At 44.7% G+C, this 17,500-nt stretch overlaps 1 protein-coding gene across 1 annotated transcript in view; it reads left to right on the plus strand.

Annotated features, from left to right (window-relative positions):
* Positions 1 to 13,008, plus strand: part of LOC116375321 (F-box only protein 41) — a 52,629-nt gene extending 39,621 nt beyond the window's left edge. Inside the window, exons 9-12 of the mRNA XM_031832680.1 lie at positions 1,587 to 1,705; positions 4,614 to 4,772; positions 6,806 to 6,921; positions 11,121 to 13,008. Of these exons, the coding sequence (XP_031688540.1) occupies positions 1,587 to 1,705; positions 4,614 to 4,772; positions 6,806 to 6,921; positions 11,121 to 11,183 (457 nt within the window). The 3' untranslated portion in view covers positions 11,184 to 13,008. The remainder of the gene's footprint in view (positions 1 to 1,586; positions 1,706 to 4,613; positions 4,773 to 6,805; positions 6,922 to 11,120) is intronic.
* Positions 13,009 to 17,500: the final 4,492 nt, after the last annotated feature.

Raw genomic sequence — 17,500 nt, forward strand, 5'->3', positions numbered from 1 at the left:
GTAGTATAATGGTAGTATATTAGTAGTAGTAGTAGTAGTAGTAGTTGTAGTATTAGTAGGAGTAGTAGCAGTAGTAGTCGTATAGTAGTAGTTGTAGTAGTAGCAGTAGCAGCAGTAGTCATATAGTAGTAGTAGTAGTAGTAGTAGTATATTAGTAGTAGTAGTGTAGTTAGTAGTAGTAGTGTAGCAGTAGTAGTAGTAGTGTTGTAGTAGTAACTGTGGTATTAGTAGTAGTAGTAGTAGTAATAGTAGTGTAGTAGTAGATGTAGTAGTAGTAGCTAGTAGTATTGCTAGTAGTATTATTAGTTGTTGTAGTAGAAATAAACATAGTAGTAGAAGTAGTAATCGTATAGTACCAGTAGTAGTAGTCAGTTGTAGTAGCAGTAGTAGGAGTAGTATAGTTGTAGCCGTACCCATAGCTGTAGTGATAAAATAGTTGTAGTAGTAGTATAGTAATATTAGCTGCATACTGGTAGCAGTATTAGTAATGGTAGTAGTATCGTGGCAATAGTAGTAATATTAGTGGTATTATAAGTAGTTTATTATAAGTAGCATGCATAGTGTTGTACAGTATAGTAGGAGTAGTAGTCGTATAGTAGTCATAGTCGTAGTATAGTATACATAGTGTGTGGTATAGCAGTAATGTTAATCGTATCATAGTACAGAAGTACTAGTAATATTATTCGTTTTAGTAGTGGTAGTAGTATAAATAGTATAGTAGTAGTATAGTTGTATCAGTATATTTGTATTATAGTAGTAGTAGTAGTAGCAATGGTAGTAGTATAGTTGTAGTTGTAGTAGTAGTAGTAGTAGTAGTAATATTAAAATAGTTGTAGCAGTATAGTAGTAGTAGTAGTAGTAGTAGTAGCAGTAGTAGTAGTAGTAATGGTAGTAGTATAGTTGTAGTGGTAGTTGTTGTAGTAGTATTAGTAGTAGTAATGGTAGTAGTAGAAGTATAGTTGTACTATAGTAGCAGCAGTAATAGTAGTAGTAGTAGCAGCAGGAATAGTAGTAGTAGTAGTAGCAGCAGTAATAGTAGTAGTAGTATTAGTAGTAGTAATAATATTAAAATAATTATAGTAGTAGTAATGGTAGTAGTAGTACTAGTAGTAGTAGTAATAATATAATATAATATAATATTATTGTAGCAGTATAGTAGTAGTAGTAGTAGTAGTAGTAGTTGTAGAAGTTGTGGTATTAGTAGTAGCAGAAGTTGTGTTAGTATAGTTATAGTAGTAGATATAGTAGTGTTAGTATAGTTGTAGCAGTGTATTTGTAGTATTGTAGTAATAGTAGTAGTATTAGTAGTAGTAGATATAGTAGTGTTAGTATAATTATAGCAGTGCATTTGTAGTATTGTAGTAATAGTAGTAGTAGTAGTAGATATAGTAGTGTTAGTATAATTATAGCAGTGCATTTGTAGTATTGTAGTAATAGTAGTAGTAGTAGTAGATATAGTAGTGTTAGTATAATTATAGCAGTGCATTTGTAGTATTGTAGTAGTTGTATTAGTAGCAGTAGTTTAGTTGTTGTTGTGTTGTTGTCATTGTTGTTGTGTTTACCGGCCTGTTCATTTCCTTCCGCAGTCAGCAGCCTACCCGCTTCAGTAACCGATGCCTGCAGACGATTGGCCGCTGTTGGCCACACCTCCGAGTGCTCAGTGTGGGCGGGGCTGGCTGTAGCATTCAGGGATTGTCCTTACTGGGTGAGTGAAAGTCACAGTCTATACCAGAGGTTGATTGGTCTGTCTGGATGAGTGACAGGTGTTTGAAATCAAAGAGTTGTGTTGTGTCTCTGTCTATCAGAGTTGTGTTGAGTCTCTGTCTATCAGAGTTGTGTTGGGTCTCTGTCTATCAGAGTTGTGTTGGGTCTCTGTCTATCAGAGTTGTGTTGAGTCTCTGTCTATCAGAGTTGTGTTGAGTCTCTGTCTATCAGAGTTGTGTTGTGTCTCTGTCAGAGTTGTGTTGAGTCTCTGTCTATTAGAGTTGTGTTGAGTCTCTGTCTGTCAGAGTTGTATTGAGTCTCTGTCTATCAGAGTTGTGTTGAGTCTCTGTCAGAGTTGTGTTGAGTCTCTGTCTATCAGAGTTGTGTTGGGTCTCTGTCAGAGTTGTGTTGAGTCTCTGTCAGAGTTGTGTTGAGTCTCTGTCTATCAGAGATGTGTTGGGTCTCTGTCAGAGTTGTGTTGAGTCTCTGTCAGAGTTGTGTTGAGTCTCTGTCAGAGTTGTGTTGAGTCTCTGTCTATCAGAGTTGTGTTGAGTCTCTATCAGAGTTGTGTTGAGTCTCTCTCTATCAGAGTTGTGTTGAGTCTCTGTCTATCAGAGTTGTGTTGAGTCTCTATCAGAGTTGTGTTGAGTCTCTGTCTATCAGAGTTGTGTTGGGTCTCTGTCAGAGTTGTGTTGAGTCTCTGTCAGAGTTGTGTTGAGTCTCTGTCTGTCAGAGTTGTGTTGAGTCTCTGTCTATCAGAGTTGTGTTGAGTCTCTGTCTATCAGAGTTGTGTTGGGTCTCTGTCTATCAGAGTTGTGTTGAGTCTCTATCAGAGTTGTGTTGAGTCTCTGTCTATCAGAGTTGTGTTGAGTCTCTGTCTATCAGAGTTGTGTTGAGTCTCTGTCTATCAGAGTTGTGTTGGGTCTCTATCAGAGTTGTGTTGAGTCTCTGTCTATCAGAGTTGTGTTGAGTCTCTATCAGAGTTGTGTTGGGTCTCTGTCTATCAGAGTTGTGTTGAGTCTCTATCAGAGTTGTGTTGAGTCTCTGTCAGAGTTGTGTTGGGTCTCTGTCTATCAGAGTTGTGTTGTAAGTATCTCTCTCGCTGTAGTTCGTAGCTGTGTGGGTTAGGGTTAGTTGTGTTGGGTCTCTGTCTGTCAGAGTTGTGTTGGGTCTCTGTCTATCAGAGTTGTGTTGAGTCTCTGTCTATTAGAGTTGTGTTGAGTCTCTATCAGAGTTGTGTTGAGTCTCTATCAGAGTTGTGTTGGGTCTCTGTCAGAGTTGTGTTGGGTCTCTGTCAGAGTTGTGTTGAGTCTCTGTCTATCAGAGTTGTGTTGAGTCTCTGTCAGAGTTGTGTTGAGTCTCTGTCAGAGTTGTGTTGAGTCTCTGTCAGAGTTGTGTTGAGTCTCTGTCTATCAGAGTTGTGTTGGGTCTCTGTCAGAGTTGTGTTGAGTCTCTGTCTATCAGAGTTGTGTTGGGTCTCTGTCAGAGTTGTGTTGAGTCTCTGTCTATCAGAGTTGTGTTGGGTCTCTGTCTATCAGAGTTGTGTTGTGTCTCTGTCTATCAGAGTTGTGTTGTGTCTCTGTCAGAGTTGTGTTGAGTCTCTGTCTATCAGAGTTGTGTTGAGTCTCTGTCAGAGTTGTGTTGAGTCTCTGTCTATCAGAGTTGTGTTGTGTCTCTGTCAGAGTTGTGTTGAGTCTCTGTCTATCAGAGTTGTGTTGAGTCTATCAGAGTTGTGTTGAGTCTCTGTCTATCAGAGTTGTGTTGTGTCTCTGTCAGAGTTGTGTTGAGTCTCTGTCTATCAGAGTTGTGTTGAGTCTCTGTCAGAGTTGTGTTGAGTCTCTGTCTATCAGAGTTGTATTGAGTCTCTGTCTATCAGAGTTGTGTTGAGTCTCTGTCAGAGTTGTGTTGAGTCTCTGTCTATCAGAGTTGTGTTGGGTCTCTGTCAGAGTTGTGTTGAGTCTCTGTCAGAGTTGTGTTGAGTCTCTGTCTATCAGAGTTGTGTTGAGTCTCTATCAGAGTTGTGTTGAGTCTCTGTCTATCAGAGTTGTGTTGAGTCTCTATCAGAGTTGTGTTGAGTCTCTGTCTATCAGAGTTGTGTTGAGTCTCTGTCTATCAGAGTTGTGTTGAGTCTCTGTCTATCAGAGTTGTGTTGGGTCTCTGTCAGAGTTGTGTTGAGTCTCTGTCAGAGTTGTGTTGAGTCTCTGTCTGTCAGAGTTGTGTTGAGTCTCTGTCTATCAGAGTTGTGTTGAGTCTCTATCAGAGTTGCGTTGGGTCTCTGTCTATCAGAGTTGTGTTGAGTCTCTGTCTATCAGAGTTGTGTTGAGTCTCTGTCTATCAGAGTTGTGTTGAGTCTCTGTCTATCAGAGTTGTGTTGGGTCTCTATCAGAGTTTTGTTGGGTCTCTGTCAGAGTTGTGTTGAGTCTCTGTCAGAGTTGTGTTGAGTCTCTGTCTGTCAGAGTTGTGTTGAGTCTCTGTCTATCAGAGTTGTGTTGAGTCTCTATCAGAGTTGCGTTGGGTCTCTGTCTATCAGAGTTGTGTTGAGTCTCTGTCTATCAGAGTTGTGTTGAGTCTCTGTCTATCAGAGTTGTGTTGAGTCTCTGTCTATCAGAGTTGTGTTGGGTCTCTATCAGAGTTTTGTTGAGTCTCTGTCTATCAGAGTTGTGTTGAGTCTCTGTCTATCGGAGTTGTGTTGAGTCTCTGTCAGAGTTGTGTTGAGTCTCTGTCTATCAGAGTTGTGTTGAGTCTCTATCAGAGTTGTGTTGAGTCTCTGTCAGAGTTGTGTTGGGTCTCTGTCTATCAGAGTTGTGTTGTAAGTATCTCTCTCCCTGTAGTTCGTAGCTGTGTGGGTTAGGGTTAGTTGTTTTGTGTTTCTGTGTCTCTGTCAAGTCTAATTTTCTCTCTCCCTGTAGTTCGTAGGTGTGTGGGTCTCCAGGTGTTGGAGTTGGAGCGTGTTACTGAGTTGGTCCAGGAGGGGGCAGCAGAGCTGTGTAAAGAAGGACTACAGAATCTAGAGACTCTACTACTCACCTCTACTCCTGTTACACCTGAAGCACTACTGCACTTTAACAGTGAGTTACTGACCTCTGACCTCTAACCCCTGACCTCTACTCCAGTTACACCTGAAGTACTGCTGCACTTTAACAGTGAGTTGCTGACCTCTGACCCCTGACCTCTACTACTTACCTCTACTCCTTTTACACCTGAAGCACTACTGCACTTTAACAGTGAGTTACTGACCTCTGACCTCTAACCCCTGACCTCTACTCCTGTTACACCTGAAGTACTGCTGCACTTTAACAGTGAGTTGCTGACCTCTGACCCCTGACCTCTACTCCAGTTACACCTGTAGCACTACTGCATTTTAACAGTGAGTTACTGACCCCTGACCCCTGATCTTTACACCTGATAGACCTACAGTGCCTTGCGAAAGTATTCGGCCCCCTTGAACTTTGCGACCTTTTGCCACATTTCAGGCTTCAAACATAAAGATATAAAACTGTATTTTTTTGTGAAGAATCAACAACAAGTGGGACACAATCATGAAGTGGAACGACATTCATTGGATATTTCAAACTTTTTTAACAAATCAAAAACTGAAAAATTGGACGTGCAAAATTATTCAGCCCCCTTAAGTTAATACTTTGTAGCGCCACCTTTTGCTGCGATTACAGCTGTAAGTCGCTTGGGGTATGTCTCTATCAGTTTTGCACATCGAGAGACTGAAATTTTTTCCCATTCCTCCTTGCAAAACAGCTCGAGCTCAGTGAGGTTGGATGGAGAGCATTTGTGAACAGCAGTTTTCAGTTCTTTCCACAGATTCTCGATTGGATTCAGGTCTGGACTTTGACTTGGCCATTCTAACACCTGGATATGTTTATTTTTGAACCATTCCATTGTAGATTTTGCTTTATGTTTTGGATCATTGTCTTGTTGGAAGACAAATCTCTGTCCCAGTCTCAGGTCTTTTGCAGACTCCATCAGGTTTTCTTCCAGAATGGTCCTGTATTTGGCTTTAACCATCTTCCCTGTCCCTGCTGAAGAAAAGCAGGCCCAAACCATGATGCTGCCACCACCATGTTTGACAGTGGGGATGGAGTGTTCAGGGTGATGCGCTGTGTTGCTTTTACGCCAAACATAACGTTTTGCATTGTTGCCAAAAAGTTCAATTTTGGTTTCATCTGACCAGAGCACCTTCTTCCACATGTTTGGTGTGTCTCCCAGGTGGCTTGTGGCAAACTTTAAACAACACTTTTTATGGATATCTTTAAGAAATGGCTTTCTTCTTGCCACTCTTCTATAAAGGCCAGATTTGTGCAATATACGACTGATTGTTGTCCTATGGACAGAGTCTCCCACCTCAGCTGTAGATCTCTGCAGTTCATCCAGAGTGATCATGGGCCTCTTGGCTGCATCTCTGATCAGTCTTCTCCTTGTATGAGCTGAAAGTTTAGAGGGACGGCCAGGTCTTGGTAGATTTGCAGTGGTCTGATACTCCTTCCATTTCAATATTATCGTTTGCACAGTGCTCCTTGGGATGTTTAAAGCTTGGGAAATCTTTTTGTATCCAAATCCGGCTTTAAACTTCTTCACAACAGTATCTCGGACCTGCCTGGTGTGTTCCTTGTTCTTCATGATGCTCTCTGCGCTTTTAACGGACCTCTGAGACTATCACAGTGCAGGTGCATTTATACAGAGACTTGATTACACACAGGTGGATTGTATTTATCATCATTAGTCATTTAGGTCAACATTGGATCATTCAGAGATCCTCACTGAACTTCTGGAGAGAGTTTGCTGCACTGAAAGTAAAGGGGCTGAATAATTTTGCACGCCCAATTTTTCAGTTTTTGATTTGTTAAAAAAGTTTGAAATATCCAATAAATGTCGTTCCACTTCATGATTGTGTCCCACTTGTTGTTGATTCATCACAAAAAAATACAGTTTTATATCTTTATGTTTGAAGCCTGAAATGTGGCAAAAGGTCGCAAAGTTCAAGGGGGCCGAATACTTTCGCAAGGCACTGTATGTAGGATACTAAAACCCCAAATACCATCTTTTCCTTCTCAGTAGTGACCTCTACCCCATCCTCTCCATGTTCTAGGTGTATGTTGTAACCTCAGGTCCATCATAGTGCAGATTGGGATAGCTGACCACTTTGAAGAGCCAGACAGTCCTGAAGCTAAGAGACAGTACAATGAGATGGTCAACAAGTTACAGGTAAATGAACCTTTCTCTGTTTACGCAGCCTTTTCCCTGAAATGCACTACCTACGAACAGAGCACTAGAGGTCAACTCCAGTAGCATCAAATGATGCCAGTTGAAGTCACAACAGTCTATACTGTATATACAGTTGAAGTCACAACACTCTATACTGTATATACAGTTGAATTCACAACAGTCTATACTGTATATACAGTTGAAGTCACAACAGTCTATACAACAGTCTATACTATATATACAGTTGAAGTCAGAAGTTTACATACACCTTAGCCAAATACAATTAAAATCAGTTGTTCACAATTCCTGACATTTAATCCTAGTAAAAATTCCCTGTTTTAGGTCAGTTAGGATAACCATGTTAATTTAAGAATGTGAAATGCCAGAATAATAGTAGAGATAATGATTTATTTCAGCTTTCATTTCTTTCATCACATTCCCAGTGGGTCAGAAGTTTACATACACTCAATTAGTATTTGGTAGCATTGTCTTTCAATTGCTTAACTTGGGTCAAACGTTGCAGGTAGGCTTCCACAAGCTTCCCACAATAGGTTGGGTGAATTTTGGCCCATTCCTCCTGACAGAGCTGGTCTAACTGAGTCAGGTTCGTAGGCCTCCTTGCTCGCACATGATTCTATAGGAATGAGGTCAGGGCTTTGTGATGGCCACTCCAATACCTTGACTTTGTTGTCCTCAAGCCATTTTGCCAGAACTTTGGAAGTATGCTTGGGGTCATTGTCCATTTGGAAGACCCATTTGCGACCAAGCTTTAACTTTCTGACTGATGTCTTGAGATTGCTTCAATATATCCACATCATTTTCCGTCCTCATGATGCCATCTATTTTGTGAAGTGCACCAGTCCCTCCTGCAGCAAAGCACCCCCACAACATGATGCTGCCACCCCTGTGCTTCACGGTTGGGATGGTGTTTTTCGGCTTGCAAGCCTCCCCCTTTTTCCTCCAAACATAACGATGGTCATTATGGCCAAACAGTTCTATTTTTGTTTCATCAGACCGGAGGACATTTCTCCAAAAAGTACAATCTTTGTCCCCATGTGCAGTTGCAAACCGTAGACTGGCTTTTTTATGGAGGTTTTGGAGCAGTGGCTTCTTCCTTGCTGAGCGGCCTTTCAGGTTATATCGATATAGGACTTGTTTTACTGTGGATATAGATACTTTTGTACCTGTTTCCTCCAGCATCTTTTGCTTATGCTTAACACCCCGCCAGTCCTACAATCTAAGCTAGATGCCCTCAATCTCACACAAATCATCAAGGAACCCACCAGGTACAACCCTAACTCTGTAAACAAGGGCACCCTCATAGACGTCATCCTGACCAACTGGCCCTCCAAATACACCTCCGCTGTCTTCAACCAGGATCTCAGCGATCACTGCCTCATTGCCTGTATCTGCTACGGAGCCGCAGTCAAACGACCACCCCTCATCACTGTCAAACGCTCCCTAAAACACTTCTGTGAGCAGGCCTTTCTAATCGACCTGGCCCGGGTATCCTGGAAGGACATTGACCTCATCCCGTCAGTTGAGGATGCCTGGTCATTCTTTAAAAGTAACTTCCTCACCATTTTAGATAAGCATGCTCCGTTCAAAAAATGCAGAACTAAGAACAGATACAGCCCTTGGTTCACCCCAGACCTGACTGCCCTCGACCAGCACAAAAACATCCTGTGGCGGACTGCAATAGCATCGAATAGTCCCCGTGATATGCAACTGTTCAGGGAAGTCCGGAACCAATACACGCAGTCAGTCAGGAAAGCTAAGGCCAGCTTCTTCAGGCAGAAGTTTGCATCCTGTAGCTCCAACTCCAAAAAGTTCTGGGACACCGTGAAGTCCATGGAGAACAAGAGCACCTCCTCCCAGCTGCCCACTGCACTGAGGCTAGGTAACACGGTCACCACTGATAAATCCATGATTATCGAAAACTTCAATAAGCATTTCTCAACGGCTGGCCATGCCTTCCGCCTGGCTACTTCAACCTCGGCCAACAGCTCCGCCCCCCCCCGCAGCTCCTCGCCCAAGCCTCTCCAGGTTCTCCTTTAACCAAATCCAGATAGCAGATGTTCTGAAAGAGCTGCAAAACCTGGACCCGTACAAATCAGCTGGGCTTGACAATCTGGACCCTCTATTTCTGAAACTATCTGCCACCATTGTCGCAACCCCTATTACCAGCCTGTTCAACCTCTCTTTCATATCGTCTGAGATCCCCAAGGATTGGAAAGCTGCCGCAGTCATCCCCCTCTTCAAAGGGGGAGACACCCTGGACCCAAACTGTTACAGACCTATATCCATCCTGCCCTGCCTATCTAAGGTCTTCGAAAGCCAAGTCAACAAACAGGTCACTGACCATCTCGAATCCCACCGTACCTTCTCCGCTGTGCAATCTGGTTTCCGAGCCGGTCATGGGTGCACCTCAGCCACACTCAAGGTACTCAACGATATCATAACCGCCATCGATAAAAGACAGTACTGTGCAGCCGTCTTCATCGACCTTGCCAAGGCTTTCGACTCTGTCAATCACCATATTCTTATCGGCAGACTCAGGAGCCTCGGTTTTTCGGATGACTGCCTTGCCTGGTTCACCAATTACTTTGCAGACAGAGTTCAGTGCGTCAAATCGGAGGGCATGCTGTCTGGTCCTCTGGCAGTCTCTATGGGGGTGCCACAGGGTTCAATTCTCGGGCCGACTCTTTTCTCTGTGTATATCAATGATGTTGCTCTTGCTGCGGGCGATTCCCTGATCCACCTCTACGCAGACGACACCATTCTATATACCTTCGGCCCGTCTTTGGACACTGTGCTATCTAACCTCCAAACAAGCTTCAATGCCATACAACACTCCTTCCGTGGCCTCCAACTGCTCTTAAACGCTAGTAAAACCAAATGCATGCTTTTCAACCGGTCGCTGCCTGCACCCGCATGCCCGACTAGCATCACCACCCTGGATGGTTCCGACCTAGAATATGTGGACGTCTATAAGTACCTAGGTGTCTGGCTAGACTGCAAACTCTCCTTCCAGACTCATATCAAACATCTCCAATCGAAAATCAAATCAAGAGTCGGCTTTCTATTCCGCAACAAAGCCTCCTTCACTCACGCCGCCAAGCTTACCCTAGTAAAACTGACTATCCTACCAATCCTCGACTTCGGCGATGTCATCTACAAAATGGCTTCCAACACTCTACTCAGCAAACTGGATGCAGTTTATCACAGTGCCATCCGTTTTGTCACTAAAGCACCTTATACCACCCACCACTGCGACTTGTATGCTCTAGTCGGCTGGCCCTCGCTACATATTCGTCGCCAGACCCACTGGCTCCAGGTCATCTACAAGTCCATGCTAGGTAAAGCTCCGCCTTATCTCAGCTCACTGGTCACGATGGCAACACCCATCCGTAGCACGCGCTCCAGCAGGTGTATCTCACTGATCATCCCTAAAGCCAACACCTCATTTGGCCGCCTTTCGTTCCAGTACTCTGCTGCCTGTGACTGGAACGAATTGCAAAAATCGCTGAAGTTGGAGACTTTTATCTCCCTCACCAACTTCAAACATCAGCTATCTGAGCAGCTAACCGATCGCTGCAGCTGTACATAGTCTATTGGTAAATAGCCCACCCTTTTTCACCTACCTCATCCCCATACTGTTTTTATTTATTAACTTTTCTGCTCTTTTGCACACCAATATCTCCACCTGTACATGACCATCTGATCATTCATCACTCCAGTGTTAATCTGCAAAATTGTAATTATTTGCCTACCTCCTCATGCCTTTTGCACACATTGTATATAGACTCCCCCTTTGTTTTCTACTGTGTTATTGACTTGTTAATTGTTTACTCCATGTGTAACTCTTTGTTGTCTGCTCACACTGCTATGCTTTATCTTGGCTATGATATTTTCTGGAATTTTCCAAGCTGTTTAAAGGCACAGTCAATTTAGTGTATGTAAACTTCTGACCCACTGGAATTGTGATACAGTGAATTGTAAGTGAAATAATCTGTCTGTAAACAATTGTTGTAAAAATTACTTGTGTCATGCACAAAGTAGATGTCCTAATTGACTTGACAAAACTATAGCTTGTTAACAAGAAATGTATGGAGTGGTTGAAAAACTAGCTTTAATGACTCCAACCTAAGTGTATGTAAACTTCTGACTTCAACTGTATATTATTGTCTCTCCTACAGGCCCTAAAGAAGAGACCAGGTCTGTCTGAAGTGTTGCAGATCAAAGCTGACATTTTCGTTTGACCTCTTCCTCTTCTTCGTCTTCTCCCTCCACCCCCTACATCTCACTGACCTGTCAGTCACACAGCCAATCAGCGAGTCTGGAAGCAACCTCAACAACCAGTCAGACTTGTGACACATTTGCCAACCAATCGGAAGATACAGCATCCTGGAGAGAATAAGCAATCAGCCAATGGGAATCACACAGACATGAAGATGACACATCAGACGTTAGTTGTGAAGCTGCTGGGTTCAGAGATTCTTCAAACATAACAGCAACATACTATATTACTGTGATGTAACAGAGACTTTACCCATGCAACGCACAGACAGACAGACAGACAGACAGACAGACAGACAGACAGACAGACAGACAGACAGACAGACAGACAGACAGACAGACAGACAGACAGACAGACAGACAGACAGACAGACAGACAGACAGACAGACAGACAAGTGTGTTCCATTCCTCAGTGAGTTAGGGGTGTTTAGTAGTCTTAGGGGGTGTAGCAGTCTTAAGGGGGGCGTAGCAGTCTTAAGGGGGTTAGCAGTCTTAAGGGGTTTAGCAGTCTTAGGGGGTTAGCAGTCTTAGGGGTTTAGCAGTCTTAGGGGGGTTTAGCAGTCTTAGGGGTTTAGCAGTCTTAGGGGGGTTAGCAGTCTTAGGGGGAATAGCAGTCTTAGGGGGTTAAGCAGTCTTAGGGGGGTTAGCTGTATTAGGGGGTTAAGCAGTCTTAGGGGGTTAGCCTCTATAAAGAACTGGTCTCTCCTCTATAAAGAACTGGTCTCTCCTCTATAAAGAACTGACCTCTCCTCTATAAAGAACTGACCTCTCCTCTATAAAGAACTGACCTCTCCTCTATAAAGAACTGGTCTCTCCTCTATAAAGAACTGGTCTCTCCTCTATAAAGAACTGGTCTCTCCGCTATAAAGAACTGGTCTCTCCTCTATAAAGAACTGGTCTCTCCTCTATAAAGTACTGGTCTCTCCTCTATAAAGAACTGGTCTCTCCTCTATAAAGAACTGACCTCTCCTCTATAAAGAACTGACCTCTCCTCTATAAAGAACTGGTCTCTCCTCTATAAAGAACTGGTCTCTCCTCTATAAAGAACTGGTCTCTCCTCTATAAAGAACTGGTCTCTCCTCTATAAAGAACTGGTCTCTCCTCTATAAAGAACTGGTCTCTCCTCTATAAAGAACTGGTCTCTCCTCTATAAAGAACTGGTCTCTCCTCTATAAAGAACTGGTCTCTCCTCTATAAAGAACTGGTCTCTCCTCTATAAAGAACTGACCTCACTCCTCTTTAAACTCTGGAGTTAAAAAAGGTAAATTACTCAGTTATCTTTAAATTCACACTGCCCTTGCCTTTGAACTCAACTCTTTTGCCAGTTCACTTGAATAATTTGTGGTCCTGAGTCCTCTTTGCAATTCACATTGTTATGTTTAGAAAGGAACCAAGATCTTTTTCCAACATTCACTCAAAGCACTCTGGGTTTTTCCAAAGAGCAGGACAAGCCATTCCCTCAGAACGTGTTATCACACAGCTAGATATACCTACTTACATTTTGGAAGCTAATAGATTGGATTTATTTTAAAAATGAGACATAATAATTGTAATCAGACGATACTATTAACATGTAAATATTATTGGTAAAATAATCAATAGTAGAATAATAACTGCAGATTAAATGATGCTGTAATTGAACTTTGTACAACCAATTTAGGCTACTGCCCCTTTAAGAGATACAGTATAATTGATTGTGAACCTCATGTTGTGATTCTACCAAATATGGTGTTGTATCCTCACACTATTCAAACCCAACAAACGAATAAACACCTTGTGAAAACACACTTAGTTTGACAATCTTTTCGGATAAATTTAAACTCCGTTGTTCCTATTCTTCTTGCCTGGACACTGTTTTGTGACCATCATAATACACCTGGTGGGATGGTTTAATCACAGATCAGTAGTGACACTCCTAATACACCTGGTGGGATGGTTTAATCACAGATCAGTATCAACACTCCTAAAGACTCCCTTGCCTGATTCACACAAGCTGTACTGGTCTGGCCTGGTTACGTTGTCACTATAGGATCAAACCATACCAAGCTCCACTGGTCTGGCCTGGTTACGCGTCACTATAGGATCAGACCATGCCAAGCTCTACTGGTCTGGCCTGGTTACATTGTCATTATAGGACCAGACCATGCCAAGCTCTACTGGTCTGGCCTGGTCACTACAGTTGCTGGAACCATGACGGAACCATGCTGGAAAGGACAATGGGGAAGATTCCGAGCTGAGTTAAGCGTGTGTAATGACATCATCTTGGTGACATCATCTTAGTGACATCCCCTTAATGACATCATCTTAATGACAGCCTCTTAACGACATCCTCTTAAACTTCCTCTTAAACTTCTCATCTGGATGAAAAGCGTGCCCAAAGTAAACTGCCTGCCACTCAGGCCCAGAAGCTAGGATATACATGTTTGAATGATGTCTGTGAGTATAACATAACTTATTTGGCAGGCAAAACCCCAAGGACAAACCATCCAGGAAAATTTTATTTTGTGGTCACTCTCTTTTCAATGAGGTTTTTATGGGGATCTAGATTTCTAAGGCACTTACTTGCAGTTCCTATCGCTTCCAATAGATGTCAACAGTCTTTAGAATTTGGTGGATGTTTTTCCTTTGTGTAATGAAGAAGTAGGGCTGTTCAGAACGAGGGTGGAGTCCAGTGTACTGTTGTGATTGGGGCACCGACCTGAAAGCTCCACTTTGTTTTTATCCGCTACTGAACCCAGTTTATCCCGTCTTAAATTTGATAGATTATTTACGTTACAAAATACCTAAAGTTGTATTAGTTGTTTGAAATGTTTGGACAAAGGTTACAGGTAACTTATTAGATATTTTGTAGTCATGTTGCGCGAGTTGGAACTGGTGCTTTTCTGGATCAAATGCGCCAAATAAATGGACATTTTGGAAATATATGGACGGAATTAATCGAACAAAAGGACCATTTATGATGTTATGTATTGGAGTGCCAACAGAAGAAGCTCATCAAAGGTAAGGCATAAATTATATGGGGGGGGGGGGGGTGCAAAAAGGTAGGCATAAATTATATGGGGGGGGGGGGGGGGTGCAAAAAGGTAGGCAGTAATTGTATTGGCAACAAACAATGACCGATAAATGTGTTGTTTGTTTCATTAAATTTGCTAATTAGTACGGTTCCATTTCCTAATAACCAACTCTGGACAGGTACGTCTCCCTGGTCTCACATCCCCTTAATATTTACAGCGCCTTTGGGAAAGTGTTCAGACCCCTTGACTTTTTCCACATTTTGTTACTTACCGTTTTATTCGACAATGAATTCCCCCCAAAATTGTCCTCACCAATCTACACACAACACCCCATAATAACACAGTGAAAACCTGGTTATTAGACATAAAAAAAAACATAAATACTACATTTACATAAGTTTGTATTTGTGGGATTTGGCCAATATACCACGGCTAAGGGCTGTACCCATGGTCTCTCTGCTTCCCGTGGTGCCTGAGAACGGCCGTTAGCCATGGTGCCTAAGAACAGCCATTAGCCATGGTGCCTAATAACAGCCGTTAGCCATGGTGCCTAATAACAGCCGTTAGCCATGGTGCCTAAGAACAGCCATTAGCCATGGTGCCTAAGAACAGCCATTAGCCATGGTGCCTAATAACAGCCGTTAGCCATGGTGCCTAATAACAGCAGTTAGCCATGGTGCCTAAGAACAGCCATTAGCCGTGGTGCCTAAGAACAAGCCGTTAGCCATGGTGCCTAAGAACAGCCGTTAGCCGTGGTGCCTAAAAACAGCCGTTAGCCATGGTGCCTAAGAACAGCCATTAGCCGTGGTGCCTAAGAACAGCCGTTAGCCATGGTGCCTAAGAACAGCCGTTAGTCATGATGCCTAAGAACAGCCGTTAGCCGTGGTGCCTAAGAACAGCCGTTAGTCATGGTGCCTAAGAACAGCCGTTAGTCATCGTGCCTAAGAACAGCCAATTCGTAAGAATTAAGAAAAACAATTGAGCGGATTATGGAATTCAGAAGGAACCAGACTGGGCACGCCACCATCCTTGTGGACGCTCAGCGAACGCACCACTGGGTGCACACTGCATGCCCTGCAGGAAACCTGCAACACCAGGTGTCCGCAGGAAGGCCAAGAAGATAATCGGGGACCCCAGCCACCTGAGCCACGGAATGTTCTCTCCCCGCTTCCATCACTCAGACGTGGGCAGTACAGGAGCATCAGGGTGATAACTGGAAGACTGGTCAGTAGCTTCTACCCCCAGACCATCAGGCTGCTGAATAGACACCACTAGTCAGCTGTTTCTACCATCAGACTGCTGAATAGACACCAGTAGTCAGCTGTTTCTACCCCCCAGACCATCAGGCTGCTGAATAGACACCACTAGTCAGCTGTTTTCTACCTCCAGACCATCAGGCTGCTGAATAGACACCACTAGTCAGCTGTTTCTACCCCCAGACCATCAGGCTGCTGAATAGACACCACTAGTCAGCTGTTTCTACCCCCAGACCATCAGACTGCTGAATAGACACCACTAGTCAGCTGTTTCTACCCCCTTACCATCAGGCTGCTGAATAGACACCACTAGTCAGCTGTTTCTACCATCAGGCTGCTGAATAGACACCACTAGTCAGCTGTTTCTACCTCCAGACCATCAGACTGCTGAATAGACACCACTAGTCAGCTGTTTCTACCCCCAGACCATCAGACTGCTGAATAGACACCACTAGTCAGCTGTTTCTACCATCAGGCTGATGAATAGACACCACTAGTCAGCTGTTTCTACCCCCAGACCATCAGGCTGCTGAATAGACACCATTAGTCAGCTGTTTCTACCCCCAGACCATCAGACTGCTGAATAGACAACCACTAGTCAGCTGTTTCTACCATCAGACCATCAGACTGCTGAATAGACACCACTAGTCAGCTGTTTCTACCCCCAGACCATCAGACTGCTGAATAGACACCACTAGTGAGCTACCTGCTCCCCAGACCATCAGACTGCTGAATAGACACCACTAGTGAGCTGTTTCTACCTCCAGACCATCAGACTGCTGAATAGACACCACTAGTGAGCTACCTGCTCCCACTGTCCCCTTCCTGCCCGCCCAGATTCCTGCCCTCCCCCTTTGGACACCCCCCCCCCCCCCCCCCCCCCGCACTGTTGGAGCTCAGATCTTAAGTACTTCACTGTACACTGCAATTACATCTGTGACCATGAGCATATGACTAAATAACAATCTGAATGTGAGCATAAAACTAGGAAAAATCCACTTGAACGCCCCTCGGACTGGTAATTACTAGCGAAACTCGTCTATCATTCCTGAGCTCTGACTCCTCCCACATGATGAAGGTAAATGCAGCAACAAAGCATTATTTGTATAACTCTGCCACGCCCTTATCTGTTCACCTGTCTTTGTGATTGTCTCCACCCCCCTCCAGGTGTCGCCCATCTACTTATACAGCACCTGTGCTTTCTGTTTGTCTGTTGCCAGTTCGTCTTGTTTGTCAAGCCTACCAGCTTTTGTCCTGTCAGCTCCTGTCTTTTCCAGCCTCTCTTTTTCTCCCCCTCCTGACCCTGCCCCTGCCCCTGCCCCTGACCCTGACCCTGACCCTGACCCTGACCCTGACCCTGCCCCAGCCCCTGCCCTTGACCCTGACCCTGACCCTGCCCCAGCCCCTGCCCTTGACCCTGACCCTGACCCAGCCCCAGCCCCTGACCCAGCCCCTGACCCTGCCCCTGACCCAGCCCCTGCCCCTGCCCCTGACCTTGGCCCTGCCCCTGACACTGCCCCTGCCCCTGACCTTGGCCCTGCCCCTGACACTGCCCCTGCCCCTGACACTGCCCCTGACACTGCCCCTGACACTGCCCCTGCCCCTGACACTGCCCCCTGACACTGCCCCTGCCCCTGACACTGCCCCTGCCCCTGCCCCTGCCCCTGACCCTGACACTGCCCCTGACCCTGACCCTGACCCAGCCCCTGACCCTGCCCCTGCCCCTGACCCTGCCCCTGACCCTGACACTGCCCCTGCCCCTGACCCTGACCCAGCCCCTGACCCTGCCCCTGACCCTGACACTCTGCCCCTGACCCTGACACTGACACTGCCCCTGACCCTGACACTGCCCCTGCCCCTGACCCTGACCCAGCCCCTGACCCTGCCCCTGACCCTGACACTGCCCCTGACCCTGACACTGCCCCTGCCCCTGACCCTGACCCAGCCCTGACCCTGCCCTGACCCTGACACTGCCCTTACCTGCCCCTGACCTACACTGCCTGCCCCTG

The sequence above is a fragment of the Oncorhynchus kisutch genome, linkage group LG9 (genome assembly GCF_002021735.2).
Source record: "Oncorhynchus kisutch isolate 150728-3 linkage group LG9, Okis_V2, whole genome shotgun sequence".
Classification (NCBI taxonomy): Eukaryota; Metazoa; Chordata; class Actinopteri; order Salmoniformes; family Salmonidae; genus Oncorhynchus; species Oncorhynchus kisutch.